Source organism: Hermetia illucens, chromosome 3 (assembly GCF_905115235.1).
Source record: "Hermetia illucens chromosome 3, iHerIll2.2.curated.20191125, whole genome shotgun sequence".
NCBI lineage: Eukaryota > Metazoa > Arthropoda > Insecta > Diptera > Stratiomyidae > Hermetia > Hermetia illucens.
The window spans coordinates 78534080-78546742 of NC_051851.1; the positions used below are offsets into that span (position 1 = coordinate 78534080).

The window sequence follows — 12663 nt, forward strand, 5'->3', positions numbered from 1 at the left end:
GCGCATATGCATTTTTATTCTTTTGTTTCTGTTTTCGCACTTGAGCTTTCTGGAAAATAAAGAGAAAATATTTTTTTGGATGCATTTGTTTCTTGTTGGGCAAGACCAAACTTCCACAAGGTTCGGTCACAAACTGCAATTCACACCGGTCCTTCATCTCGCACATCCTTTGATTTGTGCGAAAAACTGACACTTCGTCGGATCGGCACCAAGCGCTAGCTACCAAGCCAAACACACTATCCACACGTTTGCAATACGATGGTTTTTAGAGGTTTGGCAACCGTGTGGATGCAGAAGATCGCCTACAAGTGGTAGCAACTAAGCTAAGCACCCTATCCACGCGCTTGTGACTTTTTCTTAAGGCTTGGTAAATATGTGGACCGGAGATGAGATTCAGAGTCTCGTCCAGATTGTGCTCCGTTACGCAGCACTTTTCCCTAAGCAGTCCCTTGAGAAGGAGAAAGGTTCACCGAATGCGTTGTTGGCTAAACTGTTTATACAAATTTTCCTTGATCTTGAAATGCATCGGCCAACTCTTGTCGACTCTGGGAAAGGAAATTATAACTTTTAAGTGGCTTGCAGTTTGGGCTTAGTTCATCTTTAAAAGTTATCAGATAGCTCCTTACAGACAATATCACAAACAAACGATTAGAGGATCATTTTTAAGCGCAGCTATCGAGAACAAGAATGGGCAACATCACTTTATTATACCAGAACCAGCTTCTTGGATGAACTAAGGCGCATGCCTGCACCTAAGCTTAAGGTCATTAGGTCAGGTATATTAGGTAGGTAGGTAGGTATATTATATTAGGTCTTCGTATTTCCCCAAGGATGAAAAGTCAATAGTTGATTTTGGAGAGGTTCCATAGGTAATGTTTGGAGCCTCTTGTTTGATGGGTAGTTGTGAAGCAACTGGCGTTTTGATAATGCGTACTGGAAATGATAAAGTGTTTCATACCGATAATGTGCACCCGGCACCAATATTTTCGAAATTCGATTCGAATTGAATTTTGCACACGTTTTTCTTCAGGTGGGTTCATATAGTGATTTTGCAACTTTGCACACCGAACCAACTTGAACTCGATGAGCTCCGGGGGTAACAACAATCCTCAAGTTATTTTCAATTGAAAACTCAAAGTGAAATGTTGGTCCCAAGTCATATATAATAATTAACAATGACTACTTAATATTATATACAATTTTTATTATGAGATCTTTATCTGTATATGTGAAATTGGCAAGAAAGTAAATCAGCTACCGATATGGATTTAAGAAACAAAAATAAATTCTTTCAGACACTCATTTGTGGACTCAGTGTGGACTGTTCGTAGACAACAACGACTATATAGCCACCTGAGTGCGTTATTCGTCTGTGACAAATTACCTAGATAAGAAATGAGATAAATTACATAGACAAAGTGATAATTCATAATTGTAATACTGATTCAGTTACCAGTTTAATTTAATAATTCCATATCAGTTTGGGCGGCTTAGAGCCAAGTATGTGCACTATTGCCGTATAAAAGGCTGTGAACAGTTTATACATTCCTTAAAATATTGTTTGACCGTCAGTAAGTTTGTATATTGAACTTAAACAGTAGAAACGATTGGTTGGAACATTACCGCTTAAAACTATTCACAAAATGGACAGTCCTTGTAGGATGAACATGTATGTAAGTACATAAGTGATCCGCAGATTTTCTTAATCATTTTCATTTATTCCAGCAAATATAATAGATTTGGGCTTAATGATCCTGGGTGGTGATTTGTTGTAAATTTTCCCCTTAATTCTTTAAACAATAAAATCAAGTGCTAAATATTTCATAAGCCATTTTATATAATTGGTGATTCGTTCCTCTATAACAAAGTTTAAACATACATGATCTCAAAATTTCCTTTGCATCTTCCCCTATACCTACATAGCATCTTAAATGGCTCCGAACAGTTTTTTTCATAGATTGATTTAGTGCACATTCCACACTCAAACCCAATCTTACTGATATTCTATGAATGAGATTAGATTTTCACGTTCAAAGTGTTTTAAAGTCATTGTAATGGCCCCAAAACATTAATTTATGTCCGTTTGTTAGTTTTCGGTTCATTGCAAAAGATACTAATAATGCATCTAATTTATGCACTTAGCTTGTGTCATTATAACCATGACTAAACTTTAAAAACACATAGTTTTGATAAAGTTCTTTGAACTTACTTTGATTCAATTAGGCCGAAAAATTCAGTCTAACATTTCGAAGTGTAACTTATCTGTTCTGATAACGTAGGCTAGTCCAGATTTTATCTTTATAATCAAGCAAGACTATGAATTTAATCTACTTTTTCCCTTCATGCTTTCATTGTTTATTTGTTCATTCATCTGTTCGTTTCCTATATTCAAATGCTCCAAAAGAGAGAACAGCAACCGACTTCTACGGTCACATTTACATACATATATATCAGAAAATATAGGTATAGTGAGAAGTCTTACACTAAAAGTTTACATGTACATATGTATCTGAAACTGATAGAGACCTTCAAGCCACACTTCATTACGAGGTCTTAAAGATTCTTTAAGTCGTTTGGCCTTTTACTGGCAATTGTTTTCTATGTTCCATATTTACTAATGTAGACCTTAAAGATGGAACCCATAAAATCCAGCATATATTATATTTAATTATCCAGCTTTACATATATTGTTTGATTACTATTAGACTTTCATAATGTATTCACTTTACATATGTATTTGGTTCCATACTTTTTGAATTTTTATAGCAAAGATGGAATGTAGTTAGTTAAGCCATTTACGGCCCCAACTACAGGATGATGAGAAACATGCACTACTTTAAACACTCTCCCCTCCCGAATGCAGTTCAACAAAACTGTTAGTTAGAAAATCTTTGAAAAAATGCAACTCTAGGATTCTCACGTACCCAAGTACTCAATAGGTGGTTGCCAATGTTGTTGTGGATTCAATTGAGGGGTGGATAGGTAATTTGTGTAGGTTCGGGTTTTGTGGTCCCATACTGCATACTTGTATGTCCAACCAAAGTTGGATAGTGAACTATGCCATTGCGATTATTACGAGGTCTCCGTTTTGCCAGCATAACCAATTTAGAGTTGGTTTGAGGTAATGCAATACTTTCTGCCTGGCTATAAAACAGGATGTTTGTTTTAGTAGTAGTAGTAGTTCTCTTTGATGCACGAGTTAGGGGTGGTTTGGGGGCATTCTCAGGGCGTATTTCACTCCCAAGACCACTATTCCTTTCTCATCTTCTTTTTTTAGATCCATTTGCGCCCTAGTATCTGGTTTCTCAATTGGCTGCCTCTCAAGGAATTTAAATTTTCCTTAATTATTAACGGCTGGAGTTTGGAATCCTGGAAGAATCTTCTTACAGAGTCATCTGCACAGAGGCATCTGCATTTTACCGATCCGCTCTTGCCTCGACTCCCACCTACTTAAAGGATCGAAAGATCGATCCCTCAAGTTACGCGGAATCGGCCGGTAAACAGCTGGATTGAAGGGACTCGCTGCCCGTTACAATACAAATTAACTCGGAGTAAGTCGAATTGGTGATGATGTTGTGCTGCAAAGTGAATCACACCTCCATCTCCGATGCCACGGGGCAAGTTCATCCGCTTCGTTGCATAATTTGAGTGAGGCATTCGGAAGTCGGTCATGCTACTCCGTATCCTCCTCTGAACGTTTTTCAGATCGCTCTTAGTATATGGTAATATTCGAAAAGAATATACCAGTAATAGTGAACATATTTAATTCGCTTATTTTATTTTTCCCGGATGTGGAGGCCACTAATGCTATGTTCGAAATGTAACTTGTGATGACCGTTGAGGATGGCTTGTATTCGTCATTTGTCTAAACATAAATTCCATTCGAATATCATGGCTGAACATATAAATTATGTGCAACAGAAAGTGGTTTTAGTGCCATATAAAACTAAAAAGGGTTCAATAAATTCCTTTGGAAAATGGGGGTGGGCTTTGAGTTATTATGCTGCCCTTTTTCGAAGAAGGCAAATAATCCCGTAAAGAGGACGGATGGAAAATCCTCCGTCTAATTAAGTACCAAATGCATACGATCAAGACTAGGGCCCCTCCATTTCTTCGAACTGTTTATGGCTCGATGAATCTCCTCTTTAGTAATATCTGCAAAATTCATATCCGGAATAATAACACGCGGGTGTTTTCGGTAGTTATCCGCTTAACATCCCCAGCATCCTGGGTGGATAACCTCCACAATCAAACTTAATATTATTTTGTGAATGGTTCGGAAAACTGCATTACCTGGATGCTTCGATGCAATTCGTTGAGTGATCTGAAAAAGCTCTGCTGGTTCTTCTTGTACGTTGTACTTTGATCATGTCTGGTATGACTTTCGCCATAGCGTCGCAGCCGACTCATTATGACAGAAATGTTAAACAGCTTCAACTACACTGCAATTCACAAACGACTGTACTTACTTTAGCGACATATCATCCCAATGTTGACAGCCAATCATTGCAAGCTACTATTTCGGAGTTACTGTAATGCATGGGGTCGGGGATTGTCTAGATCCATTTCTGAATTCTATTCTCAAATTCCAGACAGTGTTCTTATTATATATCATATATTCTTATTAACTCTTAACCATTGGTAATGCTGTAGGTGATGTTCGGTGTCGGTTTGCAACTTCCTGCTTTGTATGATGTTTCACTACCGTTTTAACTTTCTAGTATGAGCGAATGATAAAGATGTCTGTCCATCCCGTCCATTTCATTCATTGGCTACGCAAACCTGCTAAACTGGTCAAGATAGATTACGACCAAGAAAGCTGCAGTAGGTGGAGCAATACTTCCGCTCTTCATGGAGTCTTGACGAGGAATAGCCCCACGATTTGTGATTTAATAATGTAACAGTGTACGCCCTTCGCTACTTCGAAGAGCCCAGTATTCTTCCTCTTGCTCACGATCCTCCAGCTTGTTTTTTGTTTTTTGACAAAGTCTTCTTGTTCTTAGAGGTTCGGTTTTTTTCTGTGGCGTTTTGATTGTTTCAGTTCAATGCTGACGTCCTGATTTCTCAAATCGGTGTTCACGCCGGGCTATGACTATCCAAGTATTTTGTTCCAAAGAATTTCTGGTTTTCGCTTTCATAATTCGAATATCGAGAAAGTTGGGCTGGTGGTCGCTGTGGATGTAGATCTATCTATCCCTATTACTAATGAGGTACTAAGGTATAAAGGTCAATCATCGTATCTCGGAAGATCGCACACATATAACCTTGGGTAGTACGATCTCTATCTAGCTCCGCAAAAGGTATTGTGTTATATTGCACTAGGAGGAATGTGGTAGCTGTAGATAAGGACTCGTTGGTTTTTGACTTGAGAAAACCGGCTTTCGGAAACGGCGTTCTTTCTTGTATGGCTTGTTTTCTACAAGTTTATGTCATGGCATTTCTAAACCTAATAAGGTTGTAGCTTACCGTCACGTCTATATCCGATTCTCGAATACGCCGAGTGATCCTCGAATGGCTGGTGGCAGAAGGTTGTGATTTTTATTGCAATGGTTGAGATTGATTTGTTCGCCACTCATTTGCCTGTAAAGTTCAGCTCCCCCCATATACTGGACGGAACACGCACACCGCCCGCCATTTCTTACTGGTTCAATTCAAGTTCACTATTATAAGATCCCAGAGTAGCAAATGCACCAGCGTCTTCTGGGCAATGCTGGGTGTACTCACCTTAGTATCTGTTATATAGAGGCAGGTTAGCTTTGGAGGCGGGATATACCTTTTCTAATTTTACTAGGCCCACATATAGGCAAAGCAAAGCACAATTTTGTCAATTTTTTTGGAACGACATAGATAAAATCTATTTATTAAAACTAATGGTATATTAAGGTATGGCATTCGAAGAATATTTGGTAAAATATTTTCATGAAGAAATATTAAAAAATAAAGCAATGGCAGCAATTATTCGGAAGCATCTCCGAAAAAAGTAGAATTGCGGTGCCTCTCATAACACGGTGCTGCATTATCTGAAAGCAAAGAGTAAAAAATCTTTCATTAGATGATCAATTTCCCCAAGTAAAATGGGATGGCTTTTCGAAATTTTTGCGGAAAAAAAATCGGCTAGTTTTTTATTGCAAAATCAAAAATATTAATAAATTTGAAAAGAAACTCTCTAGCGCTACCTCGTAAATCATGTGCAGAAATAGTGTTCAAAATTTGAGAAGGATCCGTGGAGTAATTTTGAAGTTATGAAGGGCACCGATTTTGAAAACGTGAGTTGTGGGAAAAACGCTTTAAAGTTTTTAAGACTAAAAATTTTGGATTCTGCTATCATCCACTATGTCCAAAGTCCCTTTTTGCTCCAGTCTACGACGAATGCTACTTTCTTTAATTCATTTTTCAGCTCCCGGCTCCGCTCGCGCCTATTCATGGGCGCTTGGTTGCTGCAACCTCAATGATGACAAAGCCTCCAATTAAGTGCTTTGGTGAGAATTTCCAGATTTGTTGGTTCGAACTCTCATTGTTGTTCTGCGTAAAATCGTAAACTGTAAAATTTCGACACATCGCTGCAGGAGGGCATTTTTCCTCAGATCTTAATAAATAGGCTTAATGGAATCCAAAACATCCTTGGAAAGAGCGTTTGAATGAATCCAATGCATTAGCAGCTGCCCCTTTTTACCATTCGAACCACGAGTCTACGCTGTATCTATCTTCTTTATCTCATCTCACAATATACTTAAAAGGTTCTTCATTCAAAAAATCAACTAAAAAAATGCGAAAAATGTTTAGAAACGTTACCCTCTTAAGGGAAGAGACACTTCCAACCGTCATAACTAGCCCAATTTTCTGAATTAAAAATTTCGAAAACGAAAAATTGTAAAGACTTCAGCTTCCTTCGAAAGGTCGGTATATACCGGTGCAGTAATTGTATGCATATATATACATGGGAATATATAAGTTCATTGTCCAAAGATGAATTAGAATATAAACGACTATGAGAAGGTTGGTACTCCCTCCAGTAGAGGCATGGATACTTCGGAGAAGTTTATCACTTGAACGTCTGGACACTTTGGCCACCTCATAGTGAAAGAGCAACACATAGGTCCACTGCCTGCAACTTGCTCGATTTTACCAACTTTACCACCAAATGTCTAAATTTACGACAGAAAGTGCATCCCTTTTACCTTTCCAACCGATCCTGTCGCGTCTCTTTTGCTTTTCCTGTTGTTTCTCCCGCCCCCCCCTCCCTCTGGCGCTCGGGTCTTTTTTAATTGTCTTATCATTGACCTCCCCTCCCCTTCCTTCAACAGCGTAGAACCTATCAAGATTTATGTATCATACATTTTTAAACTTTTCTCGGGTCTGATGAACTGCTTCGCCTCTATAGATATCACCTGCCATCCTGCGTTTTATAATACATCCAACGCAGATATTATCAAAGTGCCCTTCGCGAAGCTTGAACTTTATTTCCATTCCCTGATTCCTAGACTTTGTCAAACCTATAACACACAACACTTTCGTTCCTTAACCTTGTCCTTTTAAGTAGTTTTAAGCATAGGTTAAGGCTCTTGCTTTCCTCTCCTCCTAAGGTCAATAAGTAACTGGAGTTCAATCTGTTTATTGTTCGTTAATAATAAATAAATACATGCAATAGGGATATTTAATTTTTTTTGCAACAATTATAGTCATGTAGGGTATCAAATGAAAGATCTCGATTATTACTTTCCAATGCTGGTTAGTTCTAACATTTGATGCAAAATACGGGGTGTGGGGACTGGCAAGTGATCATCTCTTTGAAGGACCTCTTATCAGAACTGAAAAATCAAAAAAAATCTCGAAGCTGTCACTATACGTTGTCTAGGTCCTGACATTCCTCCATACCAATATCTTCTCAAAAAAGATTAATAGTAGTTACTATATTTTTTAGAAATCAACTGGAAACCCTTTGTTCTGGGCTGAGGATAATTTAAGCCAGATTAAGATTTCTCCAATTGCGAGACGTGTGTCGCCTCCCATTTCACTTTTACATTACTAACTTATTGTAAAATACTGTATGCGAGAAAATATTGTGCAATTGGAAATGACAATAAGTACGTAATAAGTAATGATTATGTGGGTAAGTTTTACAGTATTTTACATTATTTTCTAAGAATAAGAACCTCAATACAGGCGAAAATAATGAAAAAATGCGCAGCTGTTGGAAAAATGTTCACCATTTTTAAAATAAGAATGCAAAAAAGCCCTTAAAAATAAGATATCATCCCAGAGGTTAGTTTATCTTTTTCTTAATTTTATAAAGAATCACACCTGCAAAATTTGGAATGTCAGTTCTATACTTTTTGAGTTAGAATTCCCGCAGATGTGAAAAAAAGTCATTTTGAGAAAAACATTTCCAGCTCTTAATTACAAACCAAATACAATTACAACAAATATAAACGTGCTCGTAGAAGGTTCCGTTAAGACTGACCCTAAATATCCATGAATACGCTATTTACATACCGCGATAAGATTACGTGAGAGCTTAGAGTGGTTACCTACATACTGTGCGCTCGAGCCTGCGTCTGTACCCTATAAGTGTTCGGTTCTACACTCATAAAATCTGAAGGAATACGTCAAACCAGCCGTACCGACTCCTTTTTCGGCTGGGGTCAAGTACCTTTGTGGCCGTATCAATGATAAGGTTCTTGCTTCATCTGCAGGTCCTCTTTTGATTGCGGTTATTTCGGCATCCATTTCCCTCTTATAGATGTCGCGGAGGGTTGTGTTGTGGATGGCTTCAGTGATAACTCTCATCTGATTTGAAATTTGCAGCGTTTCTGTCATTGTTAGCTTAACGATCTATACAATAACAAAAATCGATTTTGAAAAGCTTTTAATGTGGCTTCCCACCTTAAATACCCCTACAAAAATCGTGTCTTCTTCTTAGTTAATATATATACATACTACTTGTAATATTTTTAGTTATTTATTTTAAATTCTATTATTTCAGTTCCACGCCCGTGCCTGCGAAAAGATCCTATGGGACAGTTGGCAAGCTTATACAGTTCCAAAGTTCGTGGGGTCCTGCATTGCAATTGCTATAATAACATTCGCATATGAAGGCTTGAAATTCGTACGAGATTGGCTCCATATGAAGAATATGGAAGCTGAAAAATCGGTGCTTTTGTCGAAGGAGAACCATAGCGGGTCTACGGAATGTTGTGCAGCCCCAAGGCAGCGGACTGTTCTCCAACAAATGTTTAATTGGCCGCATGTAATCCAGACTCTATTACATATGATTCAAGTAACCATTTCCTATGCATTGATGATGATCATTATGCTATGCAATTATTGGCTGTGGTTGGCGATTATACTTGGGGCAGGTGCCGGTTATTTCTGCTTTGGCTGGATCAAGAAAAACAAGGCGGGCGGAAGTGAGTGCTGCTACTAAGCTAAGCTCATTTAAGGGCTTGCTTTGTTTGGTATTCGTAAGACTAAGCATCGCTCCGATTCCCGCTCTTTCGTGGAGTTTTCTCCATAATGATAAGATGGTAAGGGCCCAGTAAATTCCGCAACCAAAACGCTTTAGAACCGTTTTCTCGGTTTTACATGTAATGGTGGATAGTTAGTAAACTCAGTTTTCTTTATACAATATGTTAACAATTTTGTTGTGAAAGATTCAAATACTCCCATGCTTGTTATTGTTAATTAACATTAAGTAACTCCCATTGTAGTGATAAATTAAGTATGAATAAGGCGATTATATTTATCAATGTTCGTACTAGAATGCAAACAAGTTTTACAAGAAATAGAATATAAGATGGCAGATAACCGTATTCCAAACAATTTTCATAGAATTTCTAAGAATTTTAATAAAATTTGCATGCTTACGTTAAGTAACATAATTGGCTTTTGAATTTTCCCTTGTTCAAACTCTTCATTGGAGAATATGAGATGCAGCCATCAAAAAGGAGCCGCCGCACCATATTCATACCCGTTTTTGCGTCGACTGTTTAGTATCTCATATAAAAACCTAAATTTCAATCCGTTGCAATATGATATTTGGCTGAAGGCTTCCTTCTGCAGGAAATGGGACTGCACTAAAATTTTCGGCGGCTTTGACTTTATTGTGAAAAAACATTAAATTCTCGAATTGGTGGGAAGGTACGGGATCCTTTGCCAAGTGGTTGCGAATATTTTAATGGTACGTAGTAAAACGTGATAAAAATGACTGCTAGTGAGACTGTGGTTGAAAGAAGTTACTATATCTATCGCTTCTCATTCAGATAAGTTTTTCAGTGTTTTCGTTTGCGTATATCAAATGTTCACATGCGTTTACACATTTACTTGCACACACGCATTTCGATGTTCTCACAGAATATGCATTTTTTTCATGCCTGATCAAATGTTACTTTGATCCATGAAATGCAAATAGGATTTGGTTGGAAAATCACATAGTATGACTATACCCATGCTGGACATCGGCGGAATGTCAAGAAAAGATAAATCTTTGACTGCTGTAAAATGATCTGAAACGGATTGGAAGAGTGTCCGCCCAAAAGTATGTTCATATATCGAATATGTCGACGTTGGACGGACATTTCTGTGTTAAAGGCACATTCATTTGACATGTGTACATACATACGTCTGTATATTGCAAATGACACAAAAAATGCGAAGGATGACGAGAAAAGTGATTAATATCCAAGCGCATGTTCTTTTGCAATTCGACACCGAGAAACAGCAGAAAAAACATCTCAATATGCGGATAGCCCAAAAAATTCACATCTGTGAATATCGGACAGTAGTATCTGTGAAATGTAGCATTGATTTGAAATCCAATATGTGTGTTCTCTTAGAGTTTCTAGGAAGTTGTAATTAATAAAGCTTAGCTTAACAAAACAAAATCTTTTTAAAACTGATTCGTTTTTGAAAAAACATCATTCGCAGAAACTACACTTTATTTTTAATAGTGAAAATCACACTTAAAGCATACTTAACCTAACAGAAGCAGCTATCTTAATTTATGGTTAAACGTAAGGAACCTAACGTAGTAGAACTTCACTTGAAGTGGAGATGCCGGTGATATGTGGCACCTGAAGCAATGGTTGATGTGATATGATTTATAATACTTGGTGGGAGGAGAAGAAAGGCGAGGAGACATGTCTTAGAATGGAGAAGGATGTAGATTAGGAATGGCGCTGGCCGTTTCTTAGGCGGAATATACATATGTATTGGACATTGGAGTGACGACCTGTATAGAGGACTACTCTACATTTCCTTTCGAGTGGGCGATTATCACTGTTTTAGGAAGCGAATAGTTGAGGGAATTGGTTTTCGTGGTAAAATCGGGTCAATGTCTGTCTGTCTTTTTTTTGAGGAGGCGGAAATCTTCAAAAAACACTGGTCTGGACACACCAGCGTGTGGGATTTTTACCCACTAAAACCACCCCCGACTCCCTCCATGCCCGCCGAACCACTATAAGGTATTACATCACGCGGCGGAGTCAGCTCACTCTACCTTAGTCACCTTTCTTCTATACGCGGCGCACGTGACCGCGTTTTTCTCCTCTCCTCTGCTTTTCGCAGTTTATTTTGAATAAATGCGATCAGACAGTTGACCGCATCCCAATTCTCTTGATGTGCTAGCATTTTCGGCACCAGATTTTCTGGTACCAGCGCCTCTCCTAGAGTCTCCTCCTTTCTTCCACAAATCTCGGACAGTGGAAGAATACATGTTGGGACTCCATCGCAATTTGGACAGTCGGGTGAGGTCTCCAATTTAAACCTGCGAAGGTATTGGAGGTATCCTCCATGCCCCGTGAGAAACTGGGTGAGATTATAATTAATCGTGTCGTCTCTCCAACCACTCCTCCTCCAATACCTGATGGCAGGAATGAGCCCGCGAGTCCACGGACCCTTTTCCGAGCGTGCCCACCGCTCTTTCTATCTATTTTTGGATCGCTCCCTTTCAGTCTTCTTTGTTCGCGATGAGGAAGAGGTTGGCTTCGCATTGTATATGTTTGCCAACTCATCAGCGAAGATGTCAATCGGCATCATTCCAGAGATGACGAATGCTGCATCATCTGAGACAGTCCTGAAGGCAGAGCATACCCTCAGGGCTGTCCTCCTGTAAACTGAAGTCAGTTTGGTAGCGTTCCCTGAAATTCGCAACGTCTCCCTCCAAACTGGGGTTGCATATCGTGGTCACCACCCTGGCTATAAGCAACCTAGAGCTATGCCGTGGCCCTCCCACGTTCAGCACCATCCTTGCCAGGGCCATGCTTGCAGTTGATGATTTGTCGCAAAAACATACCGTACATGTTGCTTATAGCCAAGCTTCCTGTCTATCACCACCCCCAAGTATTTGATGGTTGGAAGTGATGACATGATTCCCGATTCTAATACAGGCGTAATTTTTCTTCCGGCACTTAGTGATGAGGACCGCTTCCGTTTTTTCCTCCGCAAGCGTCAGACCAGACCTCTTTAGCCAAATTGTAACAGCACTGATTGCCTCGCTTGAGTATAACTCAGCATCTTGGAGATGCTTTGCGACAACAACCAGCGTTCTATCTACCTCCACGTGGTAACCGCTGGGAGCTCTTTCTTAACGAAAAGCTGCAGACGGAGAAGGATGAAGGCAAGTCTCCCGCGCCTAAAAACGGGACAAACTGTACCAACTGGTTCTCC

The 12663-nt window shown here is 39.0% G+C and overlaps 1 protein-coding gene across 1 annotated transcript; it reads left to right on the top strand.

Annotated features, from left to right (window-relative positions):
• Window positions 1-1102: 1102 nt before the first annotated feature.
• LOC119650730 (high affinity copper uptake protein 1) lies at window positions 1103-9873 on the top strand. The gene is made up of 2 exons (XM_038053757.1): window positions 1103-1673; window positions 8984-9873. Exons 1-2 carry the CDS (start codon window positions 1644-1646, stop codon window positions 9422-9424), a joined length of 471 nt encoding a protein of 156 aa, XP_037909685.1. The 5' UTR covers window positions 1103-1643; the 3' UTR covers window positions 9425-9873.
• Window positions 9874-12663: the final 2790 nt, after the last annotated feature.

Coding starts and splice junctions, on each gene's coding strand:
- LOC119650730 (XM_038053757.1), top strand. CDS start 1,644: ATGGACAGTCCTTGTAGGATGAACATGTAT. Junction 1,674..8,983: donor CTTGTAGGATGAACATGTAT/GTAAGTACATAA, acceptor CTATTATTTCAG/TTCCACGCCCGTGCCTGCGA.